Source organism: Antrostomus carolinensis, unplaced genomic scaffold (assembly GCF_000700745.2).
Source record: "Antrostomus carolinensis isolate BGI_N321 unplaced genomic scaffold, ASM70074v2 scaffold5546, whole genome shotgun sequence".
Classification (NCBI taxonomy): domain Eukaryota; kingdom Metazoa; phylum Chordata; class Aves; order Caprimulgiformes; family Caprimulgidae; genus Antrostomus; species Antrostomus carolinensis.
Genome location: NW_010323805.1, coordinates 24,807 through 37,191, shown reverse-complemented (window position 1 = coordinate 37,191; position 12,385 = coordinate 24,807). Strand labels below are relative to the sequence as shown.

General features: G+C 41.2%; 1 protein-coding gene across 1 annotated transcript in view; it reads left to right on the top strand.

Moving 5' to 3' along the window:
• The first annotated feature begins 3,388 nt into the window (after window positions 1-3,388).
• Window positions 3,389-12,385, top strand: part of RBBP6 (RB binding protein 6, ubiquitin ligase) — a 27,815-nt gene continuing 18,818 nt past the window's right edge. The window contains exons 1-4 of the mRNA XM_010170687.2: window positions 3,389-3,497; window positions 7,211-7,310; window positions 9,253-9,291; window positions 9,945-9,981. Of these exons, the coding sequence (XP_010168989.2) occupies window positions 3,389-3,497; window positions 7,211-7,310; window positions 9,253-9,291; window positions 9,945-9,981 (285 nt within the window). The remainder of the gene's footprint in view (window positions 3,498-7,210; window positions 7,311-9,252; window positions 9,292-9,944; window positions 9,982-12,385) is intronic.

The window sequence follows — 12,385 nt, the reverse complement described above, 5'->3', positions numbered from 1 at the left end:
GTCAGCCCGGGGCCCGTCCCGGCGGCGTGCGGGGGGACCGGGAGGGCGAGCGGCGCCGGGGACTGAGCGGGGAGGGGGAGCCATGATGCGATCGGTAGCTCTGACTTGCGGGGCTGTTCTCTTGGAGCTGCTGTTCTGTCAGCTGCCTTCAGGTCCGTGTTTGAGACACGGAGCCAGGCAGGGAGGAAGACATGGCTGATGGGTGATGTATAGTGCTTACAAAAGTTTTGGTTTCCTGGAATAATTCTAGGTAAAATGATAAAGAAATGTGGGAGGGTGGAACAAATAACAGACTTGCCATATTTCTTTGATATCTGGTGGAGAAAGCTGAAAGTGATAGAAATAGAATGGATGGCTGATTTGAAGAAAAAAGGGGTTTCAGTGACTTAATTTTGTCTTCAACTTATTTTACCCACTTTATTGGAAAACTGTTTTTGTGTCCATTGCAGAAATTGATCACTAGCAACATTTTGGATCACAAGTGTATCTGTGAGCTATAATCTGCATAATCAAAATCATACTTTGGAATTTCTTGTTAAATAAATCCTACCCAAAGACACTGTAATTCAGATGCTGTTGAGCATCAGTTCATCTCTCATTTCTAACTTTTCTTTTTCCCTGCTACTCCACGTTAACATATCAGGGCAATACTGAAGTTTTATGGCAGAGCATTTATGGTGAATATACATAAGAAATGTTCTTAGAGAAGTCATAAATTCTTTTAGATCTAATAAATGGTGCTTGATTCTCAGAGGTGATAATGGTTTCATATTACTTAGTATGGTATTTCAGTTTGGTAATTTGCTATCTTGATAAGTTTGTGATTAAAGAGTTTGGGATGTAAGTTTCCAGAAATAAAGAGAGTTGTAAAATGTTTTATTTCCTTAAACATTAATTTCCCCCCTTGTGGCTCTGTGACACTTCTACAGCAGTCTTATTTAGTGTACTAGTGGTTTTTTCCTCTTCCTGCTTTATATATTAAAACTTCAACAGAATTATGGGTACACTGTGGTAACTGTAACTTCATCCTTGGCCTTTAAAGTGGGTGGACACAAAGGTTGCTGTTTATCTACAAGTGTTTAAACTATTTTCAGGAGAATGTCTGTGAAGAGGTTTAACAGCACAGTGTGAGGGGTCTCGGGGATGCCATTGGATTGCACAGCATGGGCAGGCAGAGAGACATTTTGGAATTCTTGAGTTTTTCTAGTTGTATTGAATAAAATTAGTAAAAGCTTTTGCAAAATAATGTGCTTTGCTGTAGAAAGGTCTGTGAATTTATGTTCAGTTGCTACTGTACTTTGAGCTTGACAAATGGTAGCAGGCTGAGTGGCCAGCTGGTTGATGTCACTCCTGTGACAGTTGGGACTGTGTAAAACAGCCTCAAAACCAGAGTGTTGGATGGGAATAAACTGTGCTGGAGCCCAATTATTGTCACCAGAAGAGAGAAACAGGCCAAACACAGGGATTCTGTTGTAGCAGGTGAGGAACAGAAAGCAAAGTTGTTAAAAGAAAAAACTATGTTCATAAACATGTTATCCCATAAAGTTACTCTAATAGTATCATTAAAAGTGGCAATATTAATATTACCAGATTTACCACGTGTCACTTTGTTTTCATACTAATCAGGATCCAGTGAAGAAGATCCCTGCTTCACTGGGTTCAGTTAAATGTGGTGTTGCCTGGAGGTGAAGTTAAGAGAATATCTTTCATACTTTAAAGAGTGTCAGTCTTGTTTGACAGGGACAAGATCCTCCTCCAAGTAGGTTGTGTTGTACTTTGACCTGTGTGAAGTTATCATAGAGTTTTAAGTTCTGTACTGGTGACACAGAACTCTCACTGGAGCTGTCGGAAGGGCGTTTTGCCTGTGAAAATGCCCAAACCCCCCAGTGGTTTCAGAGCAGAGCTGGAGAGCACATTTTGGTGTGGTTGATGTGCATAACCGTGAATTTCAGGTTTTGTTACATGTGGATGCTTCAACCTTCAGAAGATAAAGGAAGAAACTAGACTGGGATATTCTGCCTGAGTGGGATGTTTGGAATTCTTACATGTGGACAGAGTATTGTTTTTATAACTTTTTCTGTGCAGGAGTCCTGAGTAAATGTTGAAATGGTCTTGGAAAGAGCAAAATGAACCCTGAGTGAAGGCGGCCTACTTGTGTACAGTTCAGTAACTGTTACTTTTCATAATGCAAATCTAGCAATAGAAGCAAAGCTGATAAAAGCTAAAAGTAAACAGGATTCTAAGTATCAGTGGGGAAAAAAAAAAGATATGGTGGATTCTTTTTAGGATGCTGGAAGTGCAAAATGGCTGGTGTTAAAAGGGAGGGTTGTCTTCTTCTGGGCTTACTATACAGAGAGACATGTTGTGGGAAGGCAGAAGTCCCTTCACAAAGCCTGTATTCACAAATGATGCCTTTAAACTTGCTTCCTCTTAATTTGATCCTAATTTCTGGGCCTGTCTTTTGTAATAGATGTTCTCGGAACATTGTGGAAGAACAACTCCAGAACTCAGTTTCTGGAGTGCTCTTCCCCGTCTTGTAACATTCTGACTCAAAACACCTGGAGAAAGTGCTGTTCTGCGTATCGGGCAAAATACAAAGCAATACTGAACCAAAAATGCACCTCTGAACTGGTGTTAGATGAGTAGTTTTAGGGAAGCTCAGTGCTCCTACACGGCTGTCTCTTGGACTCAGAAGTTCAGGCTTGCGTTGGGAGTGGCAGCCTGCAGCTGGCAGTTGTGGTCATGCCGGGGTGGGATGTCTTCAAAACAAACTCACACTAGCTCTGGATGAAATCCTGTGGCCTCACCGCTGGTGTCTGTCGCCTGGAATGTCTTCAGCACGGTGCAGACTTGGCATTTTGGAGAAGACATTTGAGCCTTGCCCTTCGCTGTGCCGTTTTGTGTGGCAGTGCTGGTGGGGGATGACTTAGGTTACACCTCAGCGTGTTCTTGGGCGGCCCTGCAGCATTGTTCTGCAGAGCTTTCAGAGAGGAGATGGAGTTCTTGTTTCCCTGGTTGAGCTGAGGGTAAGTCAAGTACCCGTTCCAAAAACATGATGATAGGGTGGAGCTGGTGCACTGCCTGTCTGAGTCAGTGCTCTGACCTTGTCAGCAGCAGGGTTGGGACCTCCTGGGGGTGTGCTGGCAGCTGGTTGGATGTCCCTGGGCCAGGTCTATAGGACAGGCTCGCTTTGGGTCGTGACCATGTTGTCTCCAGCCTTGCTCTTGCTTTTCCAGTCGCACACTGAAAAGGCAAGCAGTGCCAGTGAGACGTTAAGGCACCGGGTGGTCTGTGTAGTCAGGTTAATGACTGGAAGTGTGTTAGATTTTAGCCACTCGTCCTTTCAGCCCAATATTATGACACAGCACAGTACTGTACAATAATCATCATGCAAATGAAGGTCCATGAGGCGTTTGGCCTCCTGAGCGAGCTCGTTCACGAAGTGATGATACACCGGCTGTGGATGAGGTCAGTGATACCAGTTCTGGTGGAAGCTGGTAACGCTCCAGTCTGTTAATCAGGATGTTTTGAGGCAGTGCTTCCAGTGCCAGCTACATAGATGATTTATTTGGCACAAAATGTGCAAGTGGTGTTGATTAAAACAGAGTTAAGAAATCCCATAAGGAGAAAGCATGTTTTTAAGTGTAGGGAGAAAATGTGTTCTTGGGAGTTACCCTGTTTTCTGGTAGAGACAGTCTGGCATGTTAGGAGTTATTTTCCTCTCTCACTCTGCAGATCCTTCCCCCAGTAGCATAATAGCTGGTGAGCAAGGCATCTGAGCCTCATAAAGGCTTTTCTTTGTCCTTTCACATGTAGGCATGACTTCTGAGGAGCTTCTCTACTTTATCTGGGTGAAGATACTTCTCTAGATAGTTCTCCAGGAGATGCTTTTGCGGTGCTCTCTGACTCAAAATGGTGGATTAAAACAGGCCATAGGAGAAAGTAGAAACTTTCTTCAGTAGCTTGTTTATAGCATATGTATGACACAAATTATTAAAACCAGCAGATTTTCAGAACTGAAGATTAGTTTTTAAATGGGATTTTAAAATTGTGCATTAAATGTGAAGCAGTATAAACTTCAGAGCATAAGCTGAGCTGTTTGTACTTTTTCACAGGAAGAGGCGACTTCTGAGTCCCTGTGAGGCAGCAGGGAAGTAACTGTAGTTTAACTTGTCTGCTCCCAGCCATTCCACTTCTTTCCCTTGACTCTTCCAAGCACACTGTTCTCTTGTAGAATAGAGAACAAGTTTTGCACTGTTACATCTCTTCTGCTCTCAATTTTAATATAACATCCAAATCTTCCTGTGCTTTTGCAAGCTTTCTGAGTTAATTGAATTCTTATCTTTAATCACGGGTCAGATTGACAGAAGCCCAGTAGCCATTTACTGGCCATCGCTGGCAGCAAATCAGATTTTGTGCTGTCAGGGAGTAGGGATCGACAATGGTGTTACCTCCAGCTTTGCAGAACGTTTCTGTTGCAGCTCTGCTTGGACAAGTGTGAAGAGCAGCCTTGTTGAGCCTGATGTCACTGCTCACTTGGCAGATGTGCAGTCGTGTGGTGAGGCCGAGTGACACTGCTCTGCAGGTCCTGGGGCTGCCAAGTCTCTGCGAGGGGACGTTGCTGCCTGTGAGGAACAGGTTCCTGCTGGGAGATGCCAGTTTAGTCTGAGAGCTGTTAGACTAAGCTGGCATCTGTTCAATTCAGAGCGAGCAAACAAACATTTCTAGGGGCTTCAGGAACAGCACTCCAGCTTCAGTCCTTTCCTATTTGAAAAAAGTTAACTTTTCAGTATACATTTTTTTACTTAATCTTTAATAAAATTTCATCACAGAAATGAATTAATTGATGCAAAGAAAAAAAAATGTATTAAAGTGAACTGGTATCAAGTCCCTTCATAGAACTAACTCAGGAATGTATTCTGCTGTTTGTAAACACTCTTCCCACAAGTCTCTGACATGATGACCAAGCTGGAGCATTACTCAAAGTACCACATACAAATATGTGCTGGGATAAGTGTCCTATACCAATGAAGCCTTTACTCCACCAAGCTGTTGTCACTCTTCAGTTGATCCATTTAAATGTGTACTGAGGGACTTTTATGGTCAACTCATTTTTATATCAGTTTGATATTAGATGGCTGGAGCTCTCTCCACTGTGCACTTAACAGATGGACTGAAAACAAGCATATATCTATACACACACACACACACACACACACACACACACACAAGGGTAGGCTATTCAGAAGGCAGGTGTTAATGTTTCTCTTCTAATGATCAATGAATTCTCACAAAGTACTGAAAGAGGACTTGCCTTCTGGCATCACACACCTGTTGTGTGTGTTGACATTGACCTCTGCAGGCCTGTGTGGTTTGTAAATAAATCTGGTTGCTATACAGCCTCTGTCTAGTAGAGGTGTTGCCGCTTGTAGTCTGCTGCAGATCTACCCCAGTCCTCAGTTCAGCACAGGCACAGCAAACTCCTGCCTTTTTGTGGAGCTGCTGTTTATCCTGTCTGTCTGAAATCTCAATCTGTGGTTTGTGATCTGGATCAGTGCGTGAGTCCAGTCAGCAGGGAGAAGCAGCTGCTTTGGGCTTCTGGAGCTGCAGCTGGTGTGATCTCCCAGCTGCTGGTCTGGGCCTCGGCGCTGTTTGAGCTCCTTCCCCATCAGGAAGTCCCAGTGTGGGCCATTCTTGACAGCTGGCTGAGTTGGACTTCCCTTTTGAGAAGAGCTCTAGGGGTTGGTTGCTGGCTGTGACTGCTATAAAAGCTTCTGTTTTCATCACTAGTACTCCTTTCTCCTCCAATTTTGAACTATTCTGAAGTCCAGAGGAAGCTTGCTGTTTGGTTGTCTTAACATGGAAGGTCAGAATTAGTTTCAGCTAAATGATTTCTCAGTTTTCTGAAGAAGTATTCTGTCACTTGAAAATAGAAGTCAGATTTTCATTTCATTGCTGAAATTATGTCTTCTGGTGGTGTGTTTTGGCCTAAGAGAGGTAGGAATAATATACTGAAAAATGGGGCATAAATTATGAAATATTCATATTGTGTGTGATCACTGGGCAGAAGCACCCTGACAGAGCTTGGCTACATACATACAGCATCCTTGATTTTCAGACCATTGTTCTGGTTTGGTCTGCAATGGTAAAGGCTTTTAATATTTAAAACTGCAGGCAGATTACAGGGAATGGCTGCTGATAGTGGTTTAAAATATTTAGTCATATCCAGCTTGTGTAAATACAATATAAAAACCATTCTTGTGGAGAGAGCTTGGCATTTGAAGCTTACTCAGTCTGAGTGTCTCAGTTGTTTTTTTGTTTGGGCCAAAGGCTTTCCTCCTCTTCAGAAGGCTCACAGGGTGTAAGCCATGGCAAGGCATGGGTAGCTTCAGGCACACGCTGTTTTCAAAAGGCTTTTCAAGGCTGTTTTTGTAACTCTGAGTCTCTCCACTCTGCAAAAAGTGCATTGAAAGAATTATGTCCCTTTGGCTAATAAACAGGGTTATTAGCTGGAGAGGGGAGATGGTGCTTTAGCTGGAGCCAGTCCTGCCATACTCGTGAAAGCAAGCTCAAAAAATCCCCCGAAACTTCTTCTATCATCCCAGTTCTAGCACTGCCAGTTTTGTTTCACTTCACACGTGAAGCTCTGAGCAGCTGGGAAGTGTTTGTGGAGGGAGTGAGCTCCAGGACACGGGCAGGGGCAGGCGGGCTGTGCTCCCCGCGCCGGGCACTGGCAGCGCCGCTCTCACAGCCGCGGTGGCGCAGAGTTTGTGTGCTGCAGCTCAGCGCCTGTTCTCTTGCAGGGCCAGCTGCCCAGACTTCACAATCTGGTTTGTGCAGGTGGGACTTGGCTGTGCTTTGTCCTTCTCCAGAGACCTATTGGTTTTGTAGTTGAAGAGAAGCAAAAGCAACTTAAGCTACATGGGGAAAGAACCTCATGCGTTACCAGTCTCTCCTTCAGTGACCTTTGAGACCATTCTGCTGTTGCCATTCAAACTATTAAAAAAAAAGATTTTGCTGCTTGTGTTTGATTCTCAAACTGAAGATTTTTTAAATGCAGTGTTAGTGTGTTGAGATGATAAGAGTGGTATTATGTAGAAAAATTTGCTTTTATGTCTGGAAAGGGATTCTTTGAGGTGCTATGTAATTGCATATTAATATACATTCTTCTGAACTGACTAATCTTGTTTTCTGTATGTGTTGTTTTCAGAATACACGGATGATAGTGCTCTGATTCCCAAGAACTCCTCGGTAATCGTTAGGAGAATCCCCATTGGAGGAGTGAAAGCGACCAGCAAAACGTACGTTATGTAAGTACCATAAAGCACCGTATGCTTCGTTAGGGGTTGCGCTGTGTTAACTTTTTATGTATATTCGTTTACAGAATCATTCAGATTCTGTCTTGTTAAAACTGCTGGTAGTTTTTGTTGTAATGAGGTAAATTTTAATGTATCTGTCCTGAAATAGACTTAGATTTTTAGGCCTGCTGGAATAGGGAGTTCAAACTCCAGCAACAGTAACTTGTAAGATTATTCTATTTGGTTTGGTTTTGGGGTTGATTTTTCTGAGACCCAAGTTGTAGATCCTATTTCCTACGTGGAGAGATTCCTTATCATTCGTGTTTGCTTTTATAGTAAAGGCAGATACACGTTGTAGTGTAAACTCACAATTTGTTCCCATCTGAGAAGTGTCTGATTCTCAGTGTTTGACTGTTTCTGACGTTTGAGGGAGGGAGAGCCGGACGTGGCAGGGATTCTTACACCCCAGGTCTGAGTTTTTTGCTTATGAGCTGTAGAGAAAAGACCAAGGGTTACCAGGTGGAGAACCATGCAAACAAGAAGTTTCATTGATAAGTGGTTTCTATGAGTTTCCTAAAGACAATGTCCATTTTAGGCAAGAGAAAAAGAACAGTATCCTAAAGTGTATTGCCTTTTGTGTGAGTATGGTGAAGGAATAGTGAATCCTTTCCAAACCTGAAACTGAGTAAGCAGTTCAGCACGTTACCAGACACTACTAGTTACCTTTCAGAGTCTGTTTTTACCCTAAGCTGGTATCTGTGCTCCAGGTTTTAATTCTGTATTCTGAAGATTTATGGAAGACAGAGAATTGGATGTATTGATTAAAATTAGAGATACTAAAATGCAATCCTGACTACAGGATTATTGCTGTCATTTGTGTATTCGTACAGTCCAGTTCTATATCAACTACATTAGCGTTATTTGAATGGTTTTCCAGCCTTCTTAAAGATACACCTCTCCACCACAAGTAGTAGATACTATTAGCTTGTGGTTTTGCTATGTCATTAATAAATAAACCAATGAGTTACCATGTGTCTCAAACAAACAGTACAGCAGCATCCTGGTACCCATGAAGCATTTGCAAGGAAAAAAACAAAACAAAACACCTGAATTTCTGTGTCTCTGCATGTAAACTTTGGGCATAGGACTGCAGCAGTTGTTGCAGTGCTTTCAGGTACCCTGTGGTAATTCTGGACACCACAGTGTTGTGCTTATAAACATGGCCTTGTTTGGGGGGTTAATTTAAATAGGTGTGTTTAGTGCTGTCTTGTCAGTGCATCCTCCGTTTCTGGTTGGGTGGCACCTTCTCCTGGTACTGTAATGCTGCCCTAAAATGAAAGGATAGGTGCTGTTAGCATCCAGTGCCAAATAAATACCTGTCTGTGGGGATAAGGAAAGAACAGCACTGTTCTTCTAACATTGAAAGTTAACCAGGCAGATTGGCTTTGTATTCCTTCTGCTGGAAACATGGCAGAAAACTGGGAGAGGAGTGGTTCATGTCTGGGAGTGATGAATCTGCACTGTAATGGTGGAAGGGCCCTCAAGAATGTGTTACTTGCCTTGTAGTTCTTCAAGGTAAATGGATGAAGAAACCATTGTGTGGTACTCTAAAGTATTTCCTTGTACTTGAGGAGGTACCTGGCTGCAGTTGTGAGCCCGGTGGTGTTCTAGCAGTGGCAGGAAGCAGGAGCCTCTCTCTATTTGTACATAAATTCCCAGCAGCCTTTGAATTGCCTCTGCTCATGGGACACTTTGGATGATGTGTGAATTGTTTGTTAACTCTATCAATGATTGCATGTCAGATTCATCAGGACTAGCATGCAGATACAGATCAATGAATATGTGGAATCTCAGCAAGTTTTCAAATGTAAAAAGTATTTCCGAAAATACTGTAGCATTTTCAAGATTATCTTAAAGCAAATTCTGGCAATTAAGACCTTTTTTTTTGTCACAGGACTCCTAAATCGCACAAAACCCTAGAAACTGCTTTCAGGTGACATTTCTACTACTATTTTTAGTCAATATAGCATATGTAACACGTTTAGTATTTTGGCACTTCCCTGGCTAAATGCAGTAGATATCTTAACACAGTGCTTGGGCTTCCACAAAGAAACACTGTCCTAAGGACTGTGCTGCTGACATTTTTGTGTTACTCCTTTGTCAGATCCCTGATTTTTTTTCACTTCAGTAAAGTGTCTGGCCAACTATCACTGTTACTCCTTAGAAACGACAGTGCTCTGCTGCCTGTCTGTAATGCTAGAGCTATACAGACTGGCCAAAGCTGTCTTCATATTTAATTTACGTGGTTGATTATTTAAGAATGCAAAACTGTAGTACAGACTTATGTATTTTTGATACTTACATAGCAGAGACAAAACAGCTGAGGATGACTTCTTGCACTGCTGTGCTCTGTACCTGTAAGTCTTAAATTGTGACAATGTAGGAACGTGATTTGGGGTTGTTTTTATTTAGTTGCACTGAATGTACAAAGAGAAGAGAGTTTATGTGTATGAATAAATGTCTGCATTCACTAGACTGTCAGAAGAGAATGTTTTGATGTTCAGGTTTTTTAATCTGTTTTTACTGCTTGATGTTGGGTACAAGTGCTTTATTTTAAGTTCTGATCACCTTTATTTCTTCTTCTAGAAGTCGAACTGAGCCAGTGAGTGGAACATCAAAAGCAGTATGTAAAAACACAATCTCACACTTTTTTCTACACACTGCACTTAATTCTAAACAATGTAGCCTTTAATTAATTTTCCAAACATTAACTTAATATATTTTCCAGTAAAATATAGCCTATGTTGTAAATACAGTGTATTTGATTCAGCATAGTAAAAACTGAGTAATGCCATCATTTGCAGAGTTCTAATGTGAATACTGGTATTTATGCCTAGTGATGCATTGTATTTCATATTGAATATGCTAGAATATTTCCTGTATGACTTTGTGTTGTACAGATAATGTATGATCATTTTTAGATCGTGTAGGTTCAAGGTTTGCACAACTGAACATGGTGGCATGTTCTACATCTGTCTGTCTATAGCTAGTAATATGTATGTTTGTATAGGTTGTTGTGTGCTTTTTGTTTCTTGTCATAAAAATTGTTTGGAGTGTATTTTTTGCCATTTTCACATTGTATCACTTAGCTTTTGTTTTTCAATACTTTTTTTGCCTAATGGTTTTTGAAGATGTTATCAAAAACCACAGAGAAACCATTATTGTTAAACTCGGGACTGTTTCTTACTTTTGACTTGGGGGTTCAAACAAATACCAAAACCACCATCTCCCGTACGTTTTGAGGACAGTTCTGTGCAGCTAAATGATCTATTTTCATGTCCTTAAATACTTGGGTATTTGTTCCTAAAGCTGTATAATTGGAGGGATATTGTTTGGGCCCCTCTGAGTACATAAATGTCTTTACTAGATTGCCGTGAATTTAAATATCATGCTACACAAAGTGGTATTCTAAAGTTCTGCATTTGATCTTTCCACTTTATCTGATGAAGCAGTTCAGTTTAATAGTTTGCAAATGAAAATACCTAAAACCCAGTGTCCAAACTTTGGCACGAGGTTAGCAGAGCCTGGTGCATTTGTGGGTAAAATCCCTGTCATTTTTCTCAACTTCTGCCTGCGGTGCATTTTTGGATCGGGGTGACGTCAGGGTCGGATGCTGCTTTAATTTCCCAAAGGTGAAGCCTTTCTTTAGTATACCACCACTTTGCATTTACATTTGGAAAAGGGGCAGCATTTTTCTTCAGATCTTGATTTGCCACTTGAGTTAAATAATATGTGTAACTACGCATTTCAAAATAGTAATTTTTATACTATAAGGACTATTTGGTGTCTTTTATTTTTCATCTTTACTTTAACTGCTTTTTCTTCACTAGAATGGTGTGAGGCATTACACTAACCCTGGATCATTGGATCTGATCACTTGACAAGCTGATAGGATAACTTAATCTAGAATTTCATGAACTCTGGGTCTGTGTTCTGTGAAGAATGCAGCCTGTGATCTCGTGGAATGGTGTACAATCAACTTAAAACTGAAAACTTTTTGTATGTAGGTCTAAAAACACTCAAGTGTAAATCTGACATCCGTAATTCTGTCACTGATTGGTTCAATTCCTTTTTGGATGTGAATGCCTCTCATTGTGTTTGAGTTAGTTTCACTGGCCCAGTGACCCTAGTAGTTAATGTAATGCATTTATGTAAACCACGTTTATAGTATTTGATCTAATTCAGATGGGTTTTTATTTCTTGAAAACAGTTATTTTTCTTTTTGTTTACTAGCATGTGTATAAACACAAATCACATGTTCATAAATAAAGTTAACATTCTTTTAGCCTCGTGTGTTCCCTGGCATGTCTGTATTACATTTCTAAGTAGCATCTTACCATAACCTAACATAGATGTTTATTAAAAAAAAACGGGGGCTGGGGGGAAGAGAAGGAAAAATCCTGGAGTGGGAGGGAAGATGTAGTGTTAGTTAGAACTAATTAAAGTCAGTGAAAGATGAATCAAAATCATTCCCTTGTTGTTTGCTTGGACTGTACCTGGTTTGGGTTGTGGGTAGCTGTAGGGAGGGTGGAAGCCTTGCCTCTCTCTGTACAAGTCTACACTCTGCAGCCTCCAGTGCTTCTGCTGTTGGAGACACAGTTAGCTTTATCGTGGGGTTTTTGTTTGGTTTGTTTGGTTTGTTTTTTTTTTTAAAGTATATTTCTGTGTGTATTTCAGAGCAGAGCCTGGATCTTAGTCTGGCAGGAGTAGATCACTGGAAAGCTTGCCAATTATTGTTGAACAGTAAAGCAGCAAAATTAAAATAGTGAAGATTTTTTTTAAAAAAAGGCTGAATAAAAGCTTATGCTTTGAACATTCCTTCGCTCTCTGGCTCTTAACAAGGCGTCATTCTACACTTCCAAATTTGCTGAATAAAAGCTTATGCTTTGAACATTCCTTTGCTCTCTGGCTCTTAAGCAAGGCATCATTCTACACTTCCAAATTTGTGCTGCTGTCCTGCTGCTGCTGCAACAGATCAAGGAGATGAATCCTCTTTGTTTCTAGTGTTGCTGTTTCAGTAACTGCAA